The sequence below is a fragment of the Dama dama genome, chromosome 27 (assembly GCF_033118175.1).
Source record: "Dama dama isolate Ldn47 chromosome 27, ASM3311817v1, whole genome shotgun sequence".
NCBI lineage: Eukaryota > Metazoa > Chordata > Mammalia > Artiodactyla > Cervidae > Dama > Dama dama.
The window spans coordinates 9,614,335-9,632,587 of NC_083707.1; the positions used below are offsets into that span (position 1 = coordinate 9,614,335).

At 43.1% G+C, this 18,253-nt stretch overlaps 1 protein-coding gene across 1 annotated transcript in view; it reads right to left on the minus strand.

Moving 5' to 3' along the window:
* Nucleotides 1–3,434: 3,434 nt before the first annotated feature.
* The window catches only part of DOK6 (docking protein 6), a 389,543-nt gene continuing 374,724 nt past the window's right edge, over nucleotides 3,435–18,253 (minus strand). The window contains exon 8 of the mRNA XM_061130680.1: nucleotides 3,435–3,771. Coding sequence (XP_060986663.1) covers nucleotides 3,632–3,771 — 140 coding nt within the window. The 3' untranslated portion in view covers nucleotides 3,435–3,631. The remainder of the gene's footprint in view (nucleotides 3,772–18,253) is intronic.

The window sequence follows — 18,253 nt, forward strand, 5'->3', positions numbered from 1 at the left end:
CAAAGTTATTTGTCCGTCCACTGCTTCTATACTGGACAAAAAGAATAAGTGGTTAATCATTTTATAGGTGATAAATTATTTTCAAACCATAATTGCCCAGTGAAGACAGAGGAAAATTGTACAAGATACAAGGACTAGCACTTTTTCACTACTTGGTGAAAAAGGTGAGGTTTACTTTTAATAAATACATTTCACTTTATTTCACATGCTCTATCAAACAGCCACTTCTCTAACATATAAGTAAATAGGTATTTCTTATTTCACTAAGTTCAAATGGTGGTAGTGGCCAAAACCTACTGATTTATAAGTATTTATTGCATAAACAATTTAGTTCTGAGTGCCTAGTATCATCTGATGAATAAGTTAAAGAAATGTTTTCCCCCCCTTCCCACCAGGATAGAAAACCATCAGGTCACAGTTATTTGTACTTCTCTGCATAATATAACCTCATGGCCTGGTCATGCATACAGTGATTAATACTATCAGAAGAAAAAACGGGGACATAAAAAAGTAAATCCCTTCAGATCCCTTTCCATGGAATATGTGTATCTTCCAGGCTTTCTCTGCACTCAGAAGAGCCTTTGTGACTCATGTTGGGTTCCTTGACCATGGGTTTCTTCCAACCCGATGTGGGAATTCTGACCACCTCCATCCACCTGTCTAAATCTAGATGGAAAGCCATCTGAGTTTCAGAAGGAGTCAAAAGATGTTTTTGGTTTGTAAGTGTCACTACCTCACGATGAAAAAGTCACATGTATATTAAAGAAGAAGATAGTTTCTGAAGGGAGAGAAATGCCTGCAAAGTGTAGAGGCATCTTCAGTCAAAAACCTACAAGCTCGAGTGAGCTGGATACACGCCTGTGAGCCCTCTTCTGATTGCTATGGTTTTGGCTTTATGAAGTTCCAGCAGACTGGTTCAGTAACTTTTCATCTTTGGTTTGTGTAGAACATTTATCTGCTTGTCACGTTGATTACAATGAGCATTGCCTTATGCCAAGTATATTAGGTTAATATAAATTGTCCTATCTGTTCATTTAACCGTTTTGACTTAGCTACAATTTTAAGTATAGCTAGAGGAGTAGGCTAGAATAAGTCTCCAAAAATTCACCATGAAATCTTTTATAGCATTATTCTCATTGTGATGAGATTGAGTGAATGACACAGGAAGGAAATTTCTCTCTCACTGACTCTTTTTATGACATGATTCTCTGAATGAACTGGCCCAAGGTTATGCCTGATCTTTGGGACTCCCCCTCAGTTACACTCACTAGTAATGATCACAAGCAAACAATGTTCTGGAAACTACTTCCTGCAGGTATCATGTCTCTCTCCAAACAGACACAAGAGCAGACTCGTCTAATCAGCAGAATCTCCCCCTCCCGCCCCCCTCCCCAGACCTGCTGTCTGTCCTGCTGGCACATTAATAAAGCTGAGACATAAATCAGGACTTCTGAGGGGCTCTCCCCCTGAGTCCGTTGTAGAAACTTGTGGTCTCTAGGCAACAGCTCAACCGAGTGAGCCGCAGGAGGCTTGCTGTGAGCGCGGCACCACTAGGAGCTGGGCTCAAATGGTCTCAGCCAGGAGTCGCTCTGATGTGTTTCTTCAATGGCATTTCCAATGCAAATGCCACGTGCTCAGGTAATTCGGAGGTGTTCAACCCTGGAAGCTGGGACTTTAGGGAAGGCCGTATGAACATCAGCAACCAGTCTCCTGCTCCTCTGCTGTGTCAGCAAAAGTCACAGCGCAGAGTGTTTGAGTAATTTTCTTTTTACCCCTGAAAGCTTAGGATAATTATTCTTCACAGCCACATTAACTCTTATGAGTAGCATCTTGATGGCATTTTCAAATTCATCTGAGAGATGTGGAGAGTCTAGGTAGTGGCTATAAGTGTGAAATTTATCAAGGAGGGACTGGATACTGCTTTTATCTAGTAGTAACTGTCTATAATGAACTGTCAATCTGCATTCAAGCTATGGCCATGGATGAAAGAAAAATCTCATCACAGGTCAGCAAATCAGGTACCCTTTCAATAGACTAACTCTGAAAGCTTAAACAATTTTGATATTGAAAAAAATATCAGGTTTTCATCTGACAAGACCTAGGATCATGGTTCTTTAAATCCACCTTGGAGTGTTGGGAGCTGATCATCTTAGGCATGTGGCATCAGACAATTCAGGCAGAATGATTTTTATTTTTACTTGAGTAAACTCCAAACTAGAAAAAAAAATATCTACGTTGACCTGAATTAGCCAAATTTGCCCAGTTTATGTGGGAATCACCAACTTCCTTTTAAACCCTATAGGTCTGTCATTAGTCTCAGGGATGAAAGACCTTGTTGTTGTTGTTGGACACATTTTCTCTTATCATCCCAGCCAACCCATATCCAGTCAAAGGAGAGTAAAACCCAGCCAATTCTGGTTATGTAGTAATTACAAGCCCCTGATGGCTCTGAGAACACTTAGGAATGACACCTACCATCCTTCCCCTGCTCTTCTTCTCTTGACTGCAAAATGTCTGCATTCTTCTAAAGTGTATTTTTATCCCTTAATCAGATTGTCATTTAGAGTCCTTCTTTTCCTCCAGGTTAAATGGAAGCTGATTGGGGATCACACCCTATCTTCCCATGTAGCTCAGAGGGGGCCCAAGGGAGAAACATCGTCAACAACAAGGGGTACTTAAACAGAAAGACAGGTCCGTGACGTGACAAGCAGGACAGCCAGACTGGTTCCTCCGCTTCCAGAGTGGTTCCCCGTTTTCACATTGTCACTTCCGTTTGTCATAGGAGCAGATGTGACTACATAAATACTTTGCTAATAAGAAGCCTGTTTTTTTTTTTACAGCACTATTTTAAAAATAGTTATTCAACATAACAATCTTAATTTTAATGCACCAAATTACAGTTTTCAACAATTTAAGTGAGCATATCCTGTCACTCTCAGCACACATGGATATATACGTGTTAGATATAGATGGATACAGCAATATCCATATCTGTATTTGTCTACAGACACACGCGCACACACACAGCACACACACAGAATAGAGCTACAAGGCCCTGCATAATAGTGTTCTAAATTTCGTATTCCCTTAATTGTCACTGGGCTTACTTATATGGAGAGTTGTGGTACCATTTGTAGAGCTTACTGGATTTGTCCCTGTTGAAAATCTCCGAGCCACACAGCTTGTGGCGGGTCACCTTTCTGTCCAAAGACAGACCTCTCATCAGGTGGGAGGACTGAACCCAGAGTAATGCCAGGGGTAATGCCCTCACCCAGGTCCGGTCCAGTCCAACTTGGCAACTTCTCACCCTGCCCAGGTTCCTGCTGCTGTCAGACCCAAAGAATTTTATTTAAATGACTGTTCAGACGATTTGGAATCTATTTTTGTAAAACACGGACTCCCCAACCCCCCACCCCACCCCCATCCCAAGAAACTCAATAAATAAAGGACTTAGCCACAGAATCAAGGAAGCAGAACTCCAGTTTTGAACCTTCTACCGGGACTGGGGACAGACCAGACCCATGTCAATGTTCCCTGCAGTTGGTCCTCCGGGAGGCAGAGGGCGCGCGCCCCGCAGGCAGGCAGGCGGTCCGGACAGACGGTCTCTCTGGTCTCAGCCTCGCCCGGGGTGTCACTGGATGAGGCTGGAGCTGTAGCTGAAGCCGTAGCTGCTGGAGCGCGACAGGGCCGGCTGCGTCTCCTCGCTCTGCTCCGAGGCGTAGCTGGGGAAGGTCTGCGCACGTGCCATCTTCGAGGGCCCGAACCCGTGACCTGGAGGGGCACAGAAGGAGAGATGTACGGGGGCTGGCTCGGAGGGGCGCCGGGCCAGGGGGACAGCGAGCGCCCAGCGGCTGGTTCCTGGGGCGGGGGCTAGGATGTGGTCTTCAGGGCCCAGTGTTGGACCCGAGTGGTGTCTTGTCAGAAATTCTGGATGCCGGAGAACTAGGGAGAACTTTCTAAGGATCTCAGACTTCAATCTCTGGAACAAAAGCACAAAATCTCCCTCCCCCCACCACCATAAGCTGCTTTTTTGGTGGAGAACCTGTAAACGCTTTCTTTTCTTTGATGGTCCCTTTTCAGCATACAGGAACGAATGACACACTCCTTAAAGTCTTTTTGAGCAGCCAACTTCATTTTATCCTAAGCAGTGTCAATTATCAGGAAGAAATACACAGGGGGATAGCGTTTCAGTACCCCGGGTTTGTGAGTAATGGAACCCACTTCATGATGCGGTTATTAACCCAAATGATAAACCTCCATGGTTATTGCTAACTGCTGCTAAGTCACTTCAGTCGTGTCCGACTCTGTGCGACCCCGTCCCTGGGATTCTCCAGGCAAGAACACTGGAGTGGGTTGCCATTTCCTTCTCCAATGCATAAAAGTGAAAAGTGAAAGTGAAGTCGCTCAGTCACATCTGACTCTTCCAGACCCCATGGACTGCAGCCTACCAGGCTCCTCCGTCCATGGGATTTTCCAGGGAAGAGTACTGGAGTGGGGTGCCATTGCCTTCTCCATGCTTATTAGAATGGTCTAAAAGCTAACTCTTACAGAAAATTTATTTTAAAAAATTCTATCTACGATTTTATAGCACAGATGTACCCCTGCGGTGAGAACTTTGTTTAATGCAAAATCCAAAGGTGATTACTGGAAAACTAGTGGAATGCTAACAACAGCAGGAGAAAGGATGCGTTCTGGGGCCTCACATGGACTTCCCCAGGGGTCTGTTCTAAATGAGTCAGGATTGTGCCTGACACGTGAGGATGAGTATCTGATGGATGAGCTCAGTGCGAGAGAAGATGGAATAGACGTGGTGTGCTCTGCTGTCAGAGCGTCTGCCTCGCACAAAGCAAGAAACGTACTGAGTCTGGTTTATACGATTTCTGGTCTCTGGCCAGAAACCCAGGGAAGACTGTCTGTTAACACAGAAAGAGCAAACTCTGCTCACTCCGGGTGGGGCTGCCCTTTGCAAGCTCACGCGCTTAAAGCCAGTCTCATCATCGTCGGGTGTGTCTGACGACTCAGAACCCTATCCTTGTTGAGATCCGGGAAGGAAATGCAGATACATCGGGTAATAATAAAAAGCTAACTGAAGTGGCAGAATCTCCTAACATTAAGAAAAATCATGAGAGCGGAGCCTTCCGTTCTAGATAAATACCCTTTTAGGGGCACTGTTGGCCTGGTTCTCGGGGTGAGCCTCAGAGGAGGGCAGGGCGGAGGGGGCCCCACCGCCCCGGCCAGCCTGCGCGTCTCCCGGGCGTCCAGACCTTCCAACTCCCTCCCCTCCCTCTCGGGGTCCAGAAGCCCCGTCTCCTCTTTCTGCTCCTTCAGGCCCGAGGGTGGCCGGCTGCCTTGCTCCTGCCTGTCGCTCACACGTCCTCATCATCTCAGTAACTGGATCCACAGCTCACTTGGGGGTCCTGTTACATTCCCATAAAACCTCATGTCTTCTCTTTCCTGTCGGGCCGTGAAGATGCCGTGAGGAAAGGGAAGCCGGGTATCGGGGGGGAAGATGGAGCCACCAGAGGCGAGGTCAGGAGTGGGGTCTGAGGAGCTGGCCCCGCGTGACCGGCTGTAACTGACTTTGAGAGACTTACAGGTGTCCGGGTTTCTCGGTTCCCTTCTCTGCACGGTCTGTATGACAGTAGTGGTGTAATACGGCTTTTTGAGTATGAAATCAGTTTGTATCAATTAAATCCATACATGTTAAGTGCATCATCCCTGGTGGCTCAGAGGTTAAGGGTCTGTCTGCCAACGTAGGAGAGGTAGGTTCGATCCCTGGGATGGGAAGATCCCAGGGAGAAGGAATTGGCAACCCACTCCAGTATTCTTGCCTGGGAAGTCCCATGGACAGAGGAGCCTGGCAGGCTACAGTCCACAGGGCCGCAGAGTCAGGCATGACTTAGCGACTAGACAGTAATAAGTCTGTCATCATAGCAAGAGACAGATGCCATGAGGGCCCTTCTCCAGTAGGACCACCATAGGGGCAGTCTGAAGACTTCCCTAAGGAGGTGGCCTTTTTACATGGCGCTTGTATGACAGGGTTGGGATACACTGACTTGATGTTGGAAACTTCAAATTTTACAGTTTGCTTCCTTATCTCACCATTGACTTCCTGGATAATAATTCACAGTTCTTATAAGAGGAGAGACTGGCATTCATGAGCAAAAACCAGTTGGAAATCCTAATATTAAGACTGTGTTCCTGGCCTTGCTTTTACCCTATTACTTAAAAAAAAAATTAGAAATATCTGAAAGAGAGCAATGTGAGAGCACACATTTTATTCACATTACTTGTGGCCTGAAGGCTAAGGTTGAAGTTGTGAAGATAGAAGCGTCTTTGCCCATGCACACACGTTTTGACCCTGGAATCTTGGTGTAAAACTTCAGTCATGTATGTAACATTTGCCAAGCAGTTACCAAAACAGTTCAAGATTCCACAGGGAAGACCATGGTCCCTGAGTTTCCGGGGTCCACAAGCTGCTGTGGGATGCTCAGTAGACAGGAACAGGCAGCAGCAGACATCCACGCAGGGTCTGTGCAGCCAGTGCGGTCTGGGAGCAGAGCAGGACGCCAGCGTGGCCCACGGGCTTGGTTCCAGGGCTGAACACGTCAGTCCAGCCATCACAGTGACCCCTGCTCCAGACTGTGCAGATCCTCCATCCCCTCAGAGGAAACATACAGTTCAAAATCCAGGCGTACTATCCCTTTTTGAGCCTCATTTTCTTGCACAGACAGAACACACTTTCCTAAGGTTTTTTTTTTTTTGGTCATGCCGTGTGGCATGCACGATCTTAGTTCCCCAACCAGGGATCGAACCCCGACCCATTCCCCCTGCAGTGGAAGCACAGAGTCTTAACCACTGGACCACTGGGGAAGTCCCTTTCCTAAGGCATTTTGAGGGTTAAACAAAACAACATAGACTTCCCAAGTGGCACAATGGAAAAAGAATCTGTCTGCAATGCAGGAGACCCAGGTTAGATCCCTGGATCCGGACGATCTCCTGGAGGAGGAAATGGCAACCCACTCCAGTATTCTTGTCTGGAAAATTCCTTGGACAGAGGAGCCTGGTAGGGGTCATGGGATCACAAAGAGTTGGACATGACTGAACACACACACATACTTTCAAACAAAACAACATACAGGAAGACACCTGGGGTGGTAGGTGCCTAATAAATGTTAGTTTTCCCCCTTCTGTCTACATGGAATGTGTCCACACTCTTGTCTGACTTCCTATTCAGTGTCTATACTTTATCATTGCAGTGTGCTGTCCTCATTATGACAGGTTTTGAGTATTATTCTCATTCGGTCATCTTGAAGATTTCTTCATCTCCTCTACAAACAGTTTCTAGTCTAATTGGAAATAAAATGGTGAATTTTTCTTACCTCAATCATGTCTTTACAGACATTTGATAACTGATGCTATTTCATACCACAAAAATAATATACCTCAATCAGAGCTGAACTTATGCTTAATAAATGCTGTTTGATTTTGGCAACAATGAGTATGAGAAGAAAAGAGAGAAATAATTAATCATTTTCTCAACATTCATTTGAATTCTGCCCCTAGGCACTGCTGATGAAAACAAAACAAAAAACAGAAATCAACTTTGTGGCTTAAATTAGAAACTTGCTGGAATAGACTAGTTCACTCCACTCAACAGAGACTCTGTTTCAGTTCTTCCTAAACTTTCCCTCCAGTGCCTTGTGCTCAGTCATGACTGACTCTTTGCGACCCCATGGACTGCAGCCCGCCAGCCTCCAGGCAAGAACACTGGAGTGGGTTGCCGTGCCCTCAGCGGAAACATACAGCCCTGAGTTCAAAATCAGATCAGGGATTATTATTTTCTTGACTTTTTCTCTGGGAGGTATTTGTACTTGCTAATGAAATTCTTTGTTTTAAGATTACATAAAATGATTAAATATAACATGTAATTTTTATCTTCAATTATCAAAAAAGAAAAATTTTAAAGGTTGTTTCATGCCACTATGTTTCTGATATAAACTGTCGATTTGCGTTACACTAATTTACATTCTTGCAGCCATGAAATTAAAAGACGCTTACTCCTTGGAAGGAAAGTTATGACCAACCTAGACAGCGTATTAAAAAGCAGAGACATTACTTTGCCAACAAAGGTCCATCTAGTCAAGGCGATGGTTTTTCCAGTGGTCATGTATGGATGTGAGAGTTGGACTGTGAAGAAAGCTGAGTGCCGAAAAATTGATGCTTTTGAACTGTGGTGTTGGAGAAGACTCTTGAGAGTCCCTTGGACTGCAAGGAGATCCAACCAGGTCATCCTAGAGGAGATCCAACCAGTCTATCCTAAAGGAGTGATGCTGAAGCTGAAACTCCAATACTTTGGCCACCTCATTCGAAGAGCTGACTCATTGGAAAAGTCCCTGATGCTGGGAGAGATTGGGGGCAGGAAGAGAAGGGGATGACAGAGGATGAGATGGCTGGATGGCATCACCAACTCGATGGACATGAGTTTGAGTAAACTCCAGGAGTTGGTGATGGACAGGGAGGCCTGGCGTGCTGCGATTCATGGGGTCGCAGAATTGGACACGACGGAGCGACTGAATTAACTAATTTACATTCCCACTTAGAGGGTATTAAAATACTTTTTATCCTAATGTTAGATAGAGCTGGATTATTAGATTAAAAAATTTTGCCAACTTGAAGGATAAAAAATTGCATCTTGTTTAATTTCCTTTTGCTACAATGAAGTGTTTAAATTTTGTAGTCAAGTGTTTGTGGTTTCTGGTTTTGTGCCTTGAAATAAGTCTTTCTTTATCACATTATTAAAATATTTTCTTACAGGTTGTTTTTACATTTTCATAAATTTCCTCTACTGTCTTCAGCTTTTTAATTCATTGCAAATCTCTCTCGGTTCATGCCCAGAGGATCCTCTGTTGTGCGATGATCATGTTAGCTCTGATGGAAGAGGATGTGGGTTTGAGTTGTTGCTTTGTCCCTTGATTCTTCTGTCCCTCAAGTGTGTAATGGCAGTTATAACAGTTTCTGTCAATAGGATCATGTGTTAAATGTGTTAATTCATGATAGCATAGTCTAATAGTGCATTACATTCGTGTCTGTATGACACAGTATTAGCACTGAGAGCAGGGTACTATACTTGGTTTACACACACACGCAGCGCACCAGTCCAGTCTTCACACTGCAGGAAAGGCAAAGCATTTGTAGCAGCACCTGGATTGATCCTTTGTTATGAGGTTCATGAGTCTCAGTGTGAGCATTTTTCCAAAGGCTTTATGAGATTTTTTTTTTTTCAGTCAAGGAACAAAGGTGTCTCATTTCTGGGAGATACTTCTGGATTATTATTATAATTTTTGTTGATTACTTCCCTCCCACCATTTTTCTTTGCTCTCTCTCCCACGTCTGTTCTTTTTCTAACCTTCTATTATTTATATGTTCTAGTGCTGTTCTGACAATTTTCCAGTCTTTTCCATTTTCACTCTCTTTTCTGCTGCTTTATTTTGTGGATTTGAGGTTTACTTTACCTTCCAAGCTTACTAAATTATAAAAAAGATTCTGCTGCTCTAATTTTAATTTGAAAAAGCTTTCTTTTCCCTTTGTCCTTCCCTCTCTTGTTCTTTCTTTAATATACATTCATATTTTTTGTTATTCATAATGGCACTTTCACCCCCAAAATGATGGACCTTTTTGGCTTATTTCATAAGTAGATATTTAAATATTCTTTTTTTTTTTTTTTTAAGGTTCTCAGCCTTTTAATGCATTTAGCATCTGAGGGACGTAGACTTTCTCTGAAGATTTTGGGAACCAAAACACCTGGATTCTAGAGGCTCATTCTAATGGTTATCTTACAGACATTCCCTCTCCCTCTGTCTCTGTGAAGCGGCACACAGCTGTTCATTTCCTGATGGAGAGCTCCTGGGACTTGGATGTTTGAGATGGATGCCGTTTATCTTTGGAATCCCTTCCTTCCTGCACTGGCAGAATCCAAATCTCTGGGCCTTCCACAACACATATCTTTAAAGATTAGAAAATTTTGAATGGAAAAATGCATATGATTTAATTCTATGTACCCTCCTCTAGTTAAGAGAAACTGATGAGTTAGTCACATTCTAATGCTGGAAAAAAAAATCAAACAATATCCTTTTAATACTTTAATTTGCTTTAAAGATGTTTTAATTTGATTCATACAGAATTATGTTCTTTAATACCCATTTCATAAATTTTTGAGACCAAAAACAGTCTATTATTTTGGCTGATGTACCATTTATTTATTCCTATTGCATACATTTCATTTCTCTTGTACTCTAATTACCTACTGGGATACTAATTTTATACAGCTGTGATATTAATTTTCTACAACAGTAAAATTTAGTTGAACTCTGTCAGCAGACTGCATTTGAATAGCTGTGGAATTTATAAGCAATCTGTGGCAGCTAATAAAATGGTAAATATTAACATGGGATAATCAAAGTTGAAACAGAGAATAGGTGAAAAAAATTTATTAATGTGCTCAAAAAGAGAAATGGGAAAATATGTAAAAATAAAAGTAGATATATTTAGTTTTTGAGCTATAAATTTTTCATTGCTATTTTTAAGAATTTAGGTATACATTTTTTAATATAATGTTAATATAAATTTGTTTAGTTGCTAAGTTGTGTCCAACTCTTTTATGACCCCATGAACCTGCCAGGCTCCTCTGTCCATGGGATTTCCCAGGCAAGAATATTGAGGACTGGGTTGCCCTTCTCTGTTAATATAAATGAGTTACATATTGATACACCTTTGTTTCCATTTTGAACGTATTTATAGAAAGTTTTAGCAATCAAGGAACTATTAAGGATCATGAAGTAGGGTGCGCCCAGTTCAAGTTGAGATCTGCAGAGCTAGTACCTGAAGCATCTTAACAAATTTACTATCTAGTCACATTAATTGCCTGCAAAGTAATTACAAGAATACATATCAGCTGATCATCCTTAAGATGACATCTTAAGGAGAAAATGGAGAATTTCATTTGCAGTAATTCTTCTCTAAAGATTTTAAATGAATGCATAGAAACACTTTTCCAAGAGAGCGGGTCTTTCCTATATAGTATATGAGATTTATTATGAGAGTTATAAATTAGAGATTTGATTTATGACAGAAATAGAAAAAATTGAATGTCACATAAGTTTACACAGGAGGAAGTTTGCAAAAAAAAAAAAAGACTAAATATGAGGGAGATAAACAAGTTGTCAGGTTTTCATATAACGTAGTACAGTTTTATTCTGCAGTGGATACAACGTTGAGCTTGCGTTTAGTCTGAGGACTCTAAGATGAGTTTGAGGGTGTGTGTCCAGAAACCTGCTTGGCACTCAACACATCTGATTTCTTGTCTCATCCTATGAAGAAATTTACCTTGAACTTCTCCTTCTAGTAAGGATTAGGTTGAGTTTTCAGAGATCTGGGAAACATTCTGAGAACCTCAAACAAAATTATGTCTTCTTAGATTTTTTAAAAATACTTATTTGACAGCTTTGGGTCTTAGTTGTGGGCCCTTAGTTCCCTGACTAGGGATCGAACCCACAGCCCCTCTATTGGAAGGTGGATTCTTAGTCACCAGACTACCAGGGACATCCCTGTCTTAGATTTGTAAATATTTTGTTTGTCTGCATAAGACCACAGTACCCAGATAGTCATGGCTTTCAGACTGTATCTCATCATTAGGAATCCGGCCCTCGTGATGCTCATGATGAAAGATAAAGCTCCAGATGGTGAGTTGCAGCAGGTGCGATGGAGGTATGGAGGGGGGAAGCCGACCAGATAGTTGCCTAATGGATGAGGAAAAGTTATGAATGATCTAGAGATGAGTGAATGGATCAGAGTCGCTGGCTTACTCAATGAGACTACAGAGGAGCCATTAGCAATCCTTTTCCACCATCACACAACTGAGAGATAAAATTTAGCCCCAGAGAGAACAGTTTCTCAGAGAAGGTATTTCAAAGGTAGAAAGAAGCCTCTGATTTTATGTACATTTCCTTAGGTTTACTTATCATTCGTCCTTATTATTTCCAGCTAATTAGCATTCCTCCAAGTCCAATAGCAGAGAGGAAAACTGCTGGTACCAACCTGCATAAGAATGAGGCCAAAATGGGTGAGTGTGGTGAGAAGCAAGGATGTTTATTCTTGCTGAGAAAGACCTACGAGTACCTCTCAGTATAATTATATTCAATATTTTAAGTTTCCTCGTGTAGTCGATAAGCTGCAAGCATTTCAGAACCTGGAAATCTGAAGCCTAGAGAGTTTCTGGTTAGTAGCGCTTCCCGGTAGGTCGATATTGCAGTGATTTCTCTAGTTCTTTTGAAAATTTCCAGATGAATAGAGAATAGGAGATCTGAGATCCATGAAAATGGAGTTTAAGAGTATAGAGCAAAGGAGGTGATGTGGACATTTCTTCTCTTTTATGAAAAAGTACTGCAAAATTGCCAAAGTATTTTTCTAGGCAGGCTGAAAAATTCTTGGTATGCATTTTACCACCAGTGTATCCAGCAGATAGCAATGAAAGCCATCATAACCCCCAGTTAGTTTTTAATTTTTTTAAAAAATTAATTTTATTGTGTTTCTTTGGCTGTGCTGAGTCTTTGTTGCTGTGCGCAGGCTTTCTCTGCCTAGTTGTGGCGCATGGGCTCAGCTGCCCCGGAACGTGGGATCTTCCTGGGCCACGAAGTAAACCCACGTCCCCTGCAGTGGTAGGTGGATGCCCAACCACTGGACCACCAGGGAAGCCCTTTTAATTTGTAATTAGTTATCTTTAAGTCTGTGGAGACTGAAATATATTTTCATCAGTTTTTTTAAATACTAAGTACTCATGTAAGGAGGCTGATGATGTTTGTGGAATTACTGCCATTGTAGAATGTCACGTTGCATGTAGTCCTGTTACTGAAAACAGACCAGGACACGGAAGGGTTGTGAGCACAGCCTCTGAGGCTGGTACTGGCCTCACTGGGTGACCTCGGGTTGGATACGATGGGGCATTAAGTAGCCGAGTGCTTGGGTCATGATATTACTGCTCATTAATACCGAGCACTGTGTCCCAGGAAGCAGCAGAGGTTTCACTTGCATTGACTGACTTAATCCACCCGGTAGCCCTGCAGGACTGGCCGTCTTGTCCTGTCTCCTGGGCACACAGACGCCAAGGTTGGAATCCAGGCTGCTGGCTCTAAACTCTTCACTGACCCTAGAAGGTTGTCTGCCCCACAGTTAGCACAACCACCAGAGAAAGGGGCATGATTTTTGCAAACAAAAACATATTTTAGAGGCAAGGGAGCAAGCAGGCCTCATGCCTTTTTTTGTTTCTTTTAATTCCCCTCAGTTATATTAATTTTCTAAAGCACACAGGATAATCTGAGTTATTTGTATTTCATGTTTCTTGATAATAAGAATATGGAGATTCACTGTTTTTTTCCCCCCAAAGTCTATATTTCTTTATGTTTTACTTCAATTTTATAATTGTGAAAGTCAGAAATGTTAGTTTTTATCTTTTTTTTTTTTATATTTAAAAATCAGTTACTAAAATAGCCTCAATGGTAGAGAATCTGCCTGCAATGCAATCAAGATGCAGGTTTGATTCCTGGGTCAGGAAGATCCCCTGGAGAAGGTAATGGTCACCTACTCCAGTGTTATTGCCTGGAGAATCCCATGGATAGAGGAGCCTGGCAGGCTACAGTCCCTGGGGTTGCAGAGAGTTGGACATGACTGAAGTGACTGAGCAGCAGTAGCAGCTCCTAGAAATTGGATGCTAAAACTTATAAAATTATCAGTAACCCATTTGGATTGATCTTGGATTATGTCCACAATGGTGAATTGGCTATTGTTACTGAATTCACTCATTTTCACTACTGCTGTGGAACATAATATTTTAATGAAAACCATCTATGTTTACACAATTAATAACATTAACTTAGTATAAATTGATAAATCATGTAAAAATTAAAATTTGCAATTAAGTCAGAGACAGAACAGCTTTCTGGTTGCTCAAGTCTTCATGCCTTTATATAAGCCTATTCTAATTCTTATCAACTTCAAAAAATTTCTAGTTCTGGGAAATTTGATCAGCTCTTTAAGGAAACATACTAGTTTATATTATTTCCTACATGATGTATAAAAATAAATTACAAAGACCTTGAAAAGAAATGAAAAAATAAGCATTAAAAATCATTGGAAAGAAATTTAGGAAAATAGTTCAAATTGGGAGATTTTTCTAAGTACAAAAGCAATTGAAGTTAAAATACAGGATCATTCGTCACTGTTTGACACCAAGTCTAAAAGGATGAAATTTTAAGTTTAACCCCTCTGAAGCTGGACAGCATTCAGTTCTTTGAAGCCTCAGTTTTAATGACTTTCCCAGGAAAGCATTCATTAGCTCTCATTTATGTGTCAGAAAACATTTCAGCTGGGTTGATTCACTGAGGGGTCCTGACAGTGGTGATGAGTGGCCTTGAAGTGGTCAGAAAACTATCTTTGTTAAAAAAATTTATAGGAAGTTACTTTTTTACCTAAGACAAGTCTGCCCAATGTGAGTACATTGTCTACTTTCTTTGCCTTGGATGGATATATAAGTATAAATATATATGGGCTTCCCTAGTTTTGCTAGTGGTAAAGAACCTGCCTGCCAATGCAGAAGATGCAAGAGACATGGGTTCAATACCTGAGTCAGAAAGATCCCCTGAAGGAGGGCATGGCAACCAATTCCAGTATTCTTGCCTGGGAAATCCCATGGACAGAGGAGCCTGGCGGTTTACAGTCCATCAGGCCACAAAGAGTCGGACAAGACTAAGCAACTGAGCCCATACACACATAAATATATATTTGTGTATATATATTTATTTCAGGCTGGTAATACTGTCATCTGACGATTGCAACTTTGGGTCTTAAGTCATGTGTATTTTTAAAACAGCATTTTTTTTTTTTTTTGGTAGACAACTCATTCCAAACATGAATCCAATGAAATGATAATGAAAGAATCAGTGAAGATGGGTGTAGCAACTAAGATAAAGAACAGGTATCTCACGGGAGCTGGAATCATGGAATCATAGACAAGGGACCAGGAGGACACTGAACAAAGAGAAAGGAGAGCATTTCCACTTGACCCCGTAAATTCCATGCAGTATTGTGTGAATTCGGCCACAGCAAATAGGCCCTCCTGTTTCCTTCCATCAGATTAGAAATTGTAATTCTTAGAAAGAAAATGAAGCCAAGAAGTTTAGCTGCGTAAGAAACATATTTCTCTCAGCCTGGTAGACGGGAGATGGGACCTTGGGAACTGCTGATTGGGCCAGACCAGCAGCCTTTCCCTGGTTTACGCCTTGAGCAGAGTTATCGGACAACAGTGAAAATGGTTTCAGCAGGTTTAGAAACATGATTGAGATGGCAGGGTACTATACCTATTAGAAACTTTGAGGAGAAACTGGATGGGGAACACAGGAACGTGTAAATAATTTGGGGTGTGATAGACTTGAGTTCAGCATCCTGACTGTAACTGAAGCCTGAGGTTCCTCTCTATCTGTGGGATGAGAAGGGACCTAGAAACTCCCCAGAGCCTTGAAGCTGAAGTGTAACTAAATGAAAACAGGGGGTAGATCCCCACATGTTGCATTAATGCTTTCATTTCTGCTTCCCTTTTATCTGAAATGTGTTTCTAGATATTGTTATGCTGACTAAATAGAGGAGGGAAAGGTGAGTTGCTTTGGGGGTTCTTGTTTGGAAAAGTCCGACAGCTGGAGGTTTGATGACTGCAAGTTCTCTGTCATCTACGGACAAAGAATGAGAGGCTTTAAAAATGAAGAAAACGTTCGTGCCTCTTCATCTTGGCATTGGTCACTTAAACAGGAGAGTGTTGTCAGGAAACCAAAGCTTGTCTGCTACTGAGAAGGGGTGTTTCAACACCAAACGCAGCATTCTTGCGCGATTTCCTGGCCTGGACTTGCTGTTTCAGTGAGCGGCACCCATCAACCCGGCAGCTGAGTCAGCGAGCTGCAGCCGGTCTGGTCTGCGGGCTCCGCCACCGTCTCCCTGAGGCCATCAGCCACCGAGTCCTACAGCTTCTGCCTCCCTGAAGCCTCTTGAATCCACGTGCTTTCTTCATGCTCACTCCCTTCACCCATCAGGTTTATGGCTGCAGCCGCCCAGCTGGTCTTCCTGAGGACAGTGTCCTCCCTTCTCGGATCTGTCCTTTGCGGGGGTGACTGTGAGCATCCGTCGGTCCCTCCCCTCCACACCTGTCCGGGATAAAGGCAGATGCCCCTGCATGGCTCCTACGCACCAAGGTCCTCAGTGCTGGTGACACGGGTGTGATCAGAGGGCTCTTTACTCAAGCCCCACCTGCAAAAGCCGTCAGTTCCAACCCTTTCCAGTAAAACGCCTTGTAAAAAACATTGTTTCGTTTATAAATAAGCCCTAGACGTCCTCTAGGGCTTCCTTTTTGGGGGGTAGGGGGGATGTACTTCCCTTTTATTTATTTATTTAAATTAATTTTTATGGGTGTGAGGCTGGGAGAGCAGGCGTCGGGGTGGAGATTGGGAAAAGTTGAAGCTGGAGAAGTGAGTGTGGCTCAAATTGCGCTAATATACGTGGAACCCAGGGCTTTCTTTTAGCCAGACTGTTACCCCTCAGACTCTCTCACATAGAACATATGTTTGTAAGCATGTCGGAACTTCCCCTGATGACTCTGATTTCAGCTCTGCTCCCCCCACCCCGGCTCCCCCAGCCCCTTTCGAAAGGACACGCAGTTCCCTGGGAAGGCAGCTCCCTGGTGGCCTGGGCTCCTTCCTCTGCAGCATTGTGCCCCCTCGCCCTCCTTGGCACCCGCTCTTTCAGGCCGGTTCCTGTTTTTCTTGAAGAATTCACGTAGGAAGCCTCAGAGAGGCCTGCACACCGTCTCGCCTGGCCTGATTCAGAGGCGTTGCACGGCACTCTCTTGCCCTCACCTGGGTACCCAGCTCACCTCTTAACTCTTTGCCTTCGTATCTCACCTGTGAGCTTATCCTGAACATCAGGAGAGAAGGTCTGTTTACCTTCGTGTCTGTGGAGCCTTGGAAAGGCCAGGCTCACAGAGGGCACTCAGTAAATGTTAACGCATAAAACTGTGAAAAATGCATGCAGCAGCTCCATGCAGAGGAGGTAGAGGACTCACATCTCATGGGTCTCCTTGCACCTGTTTGGTGGTCAGTAATTACTTTGTTGAATCAGAATAATTCAATGACGTGGCCTGGTTCTGGCCAATGGGGAAATGATAATCTTTTTAAAAAATGAGAATTTTAATAATAGTGTAAGACTAAATATGATTGTCAAATGTATGCCATAGGTGTAAGTAAATAGGAGAATGAGGAAATGATTATTTTTAGCTGCCTCATAACATACTGACCCTGACAAAGGTACCAGTTTAAAAGGTTTTTCACAATCTAAACAGATGTGAGTTTAGTGGAAAAATGAGGGAAGGGAGAGTTTGCTGGTAGACAGTCCTCCCCGAGCCTCCCGCCCCTCTTCGTTTTGTGAGCCAAGGCAGGGAGGGCCCTTGTTCTGAAGGATGGAGCAGGCATCTCCCTCTGGAGAAGAGGGAAGATTATGTCCCTTGCAGTAAGGATGTCTCCCTCTGGGACAAAGTGTGGGCTGGATCATCACCCACTATAAAACATTAGGGTTCCCTATGTTGTGGTTCCTCTCCTGTAACACAACCTTCTTCATATGTGAGTGTCGCCTGATCCTCACTGCATCTCCCTGTGAGAAACAGGACTCAGGAAACTGACAGAAATGCTGATACACTGGCTAATACTATTGCTCTGAGTAATAAAGCTTCCTGGGTCTCCGATCCAGGCATCTCTTGTCTTCTGCCAGCACCCATGCAACTGCAGCAGGCTGACTGGCTAGCTGGTACACGGGGTGACATCTTAGACCCTCACAGTTCTCGACGGTGTTAATAAATAGTGATGTTTAATGCTTTTTTACTGTAAGGGTGGGCTTCCCTGGTGGTTTAGACAGTAAAGAATCTGCCTGCAATTTGGAAGACCTGGGTTTAATCCCTGGGCTGGGAAGATCCCCTGGAGGAGGACATGGCAACCCATTCCAGTATTTTTGCCTAGAGAATCCCCATGGACAGAGGAGCCTGGGGGGCTACAGTCCAGGGTCACAAAGAGTCGGACACGAGAGTGACCAAGCACAGCAGTGACTCCCAGTTTTTGGTAGATTTTCACACTGACTTATTATTCAGTAAGACTTCGCTAAGTTTCAG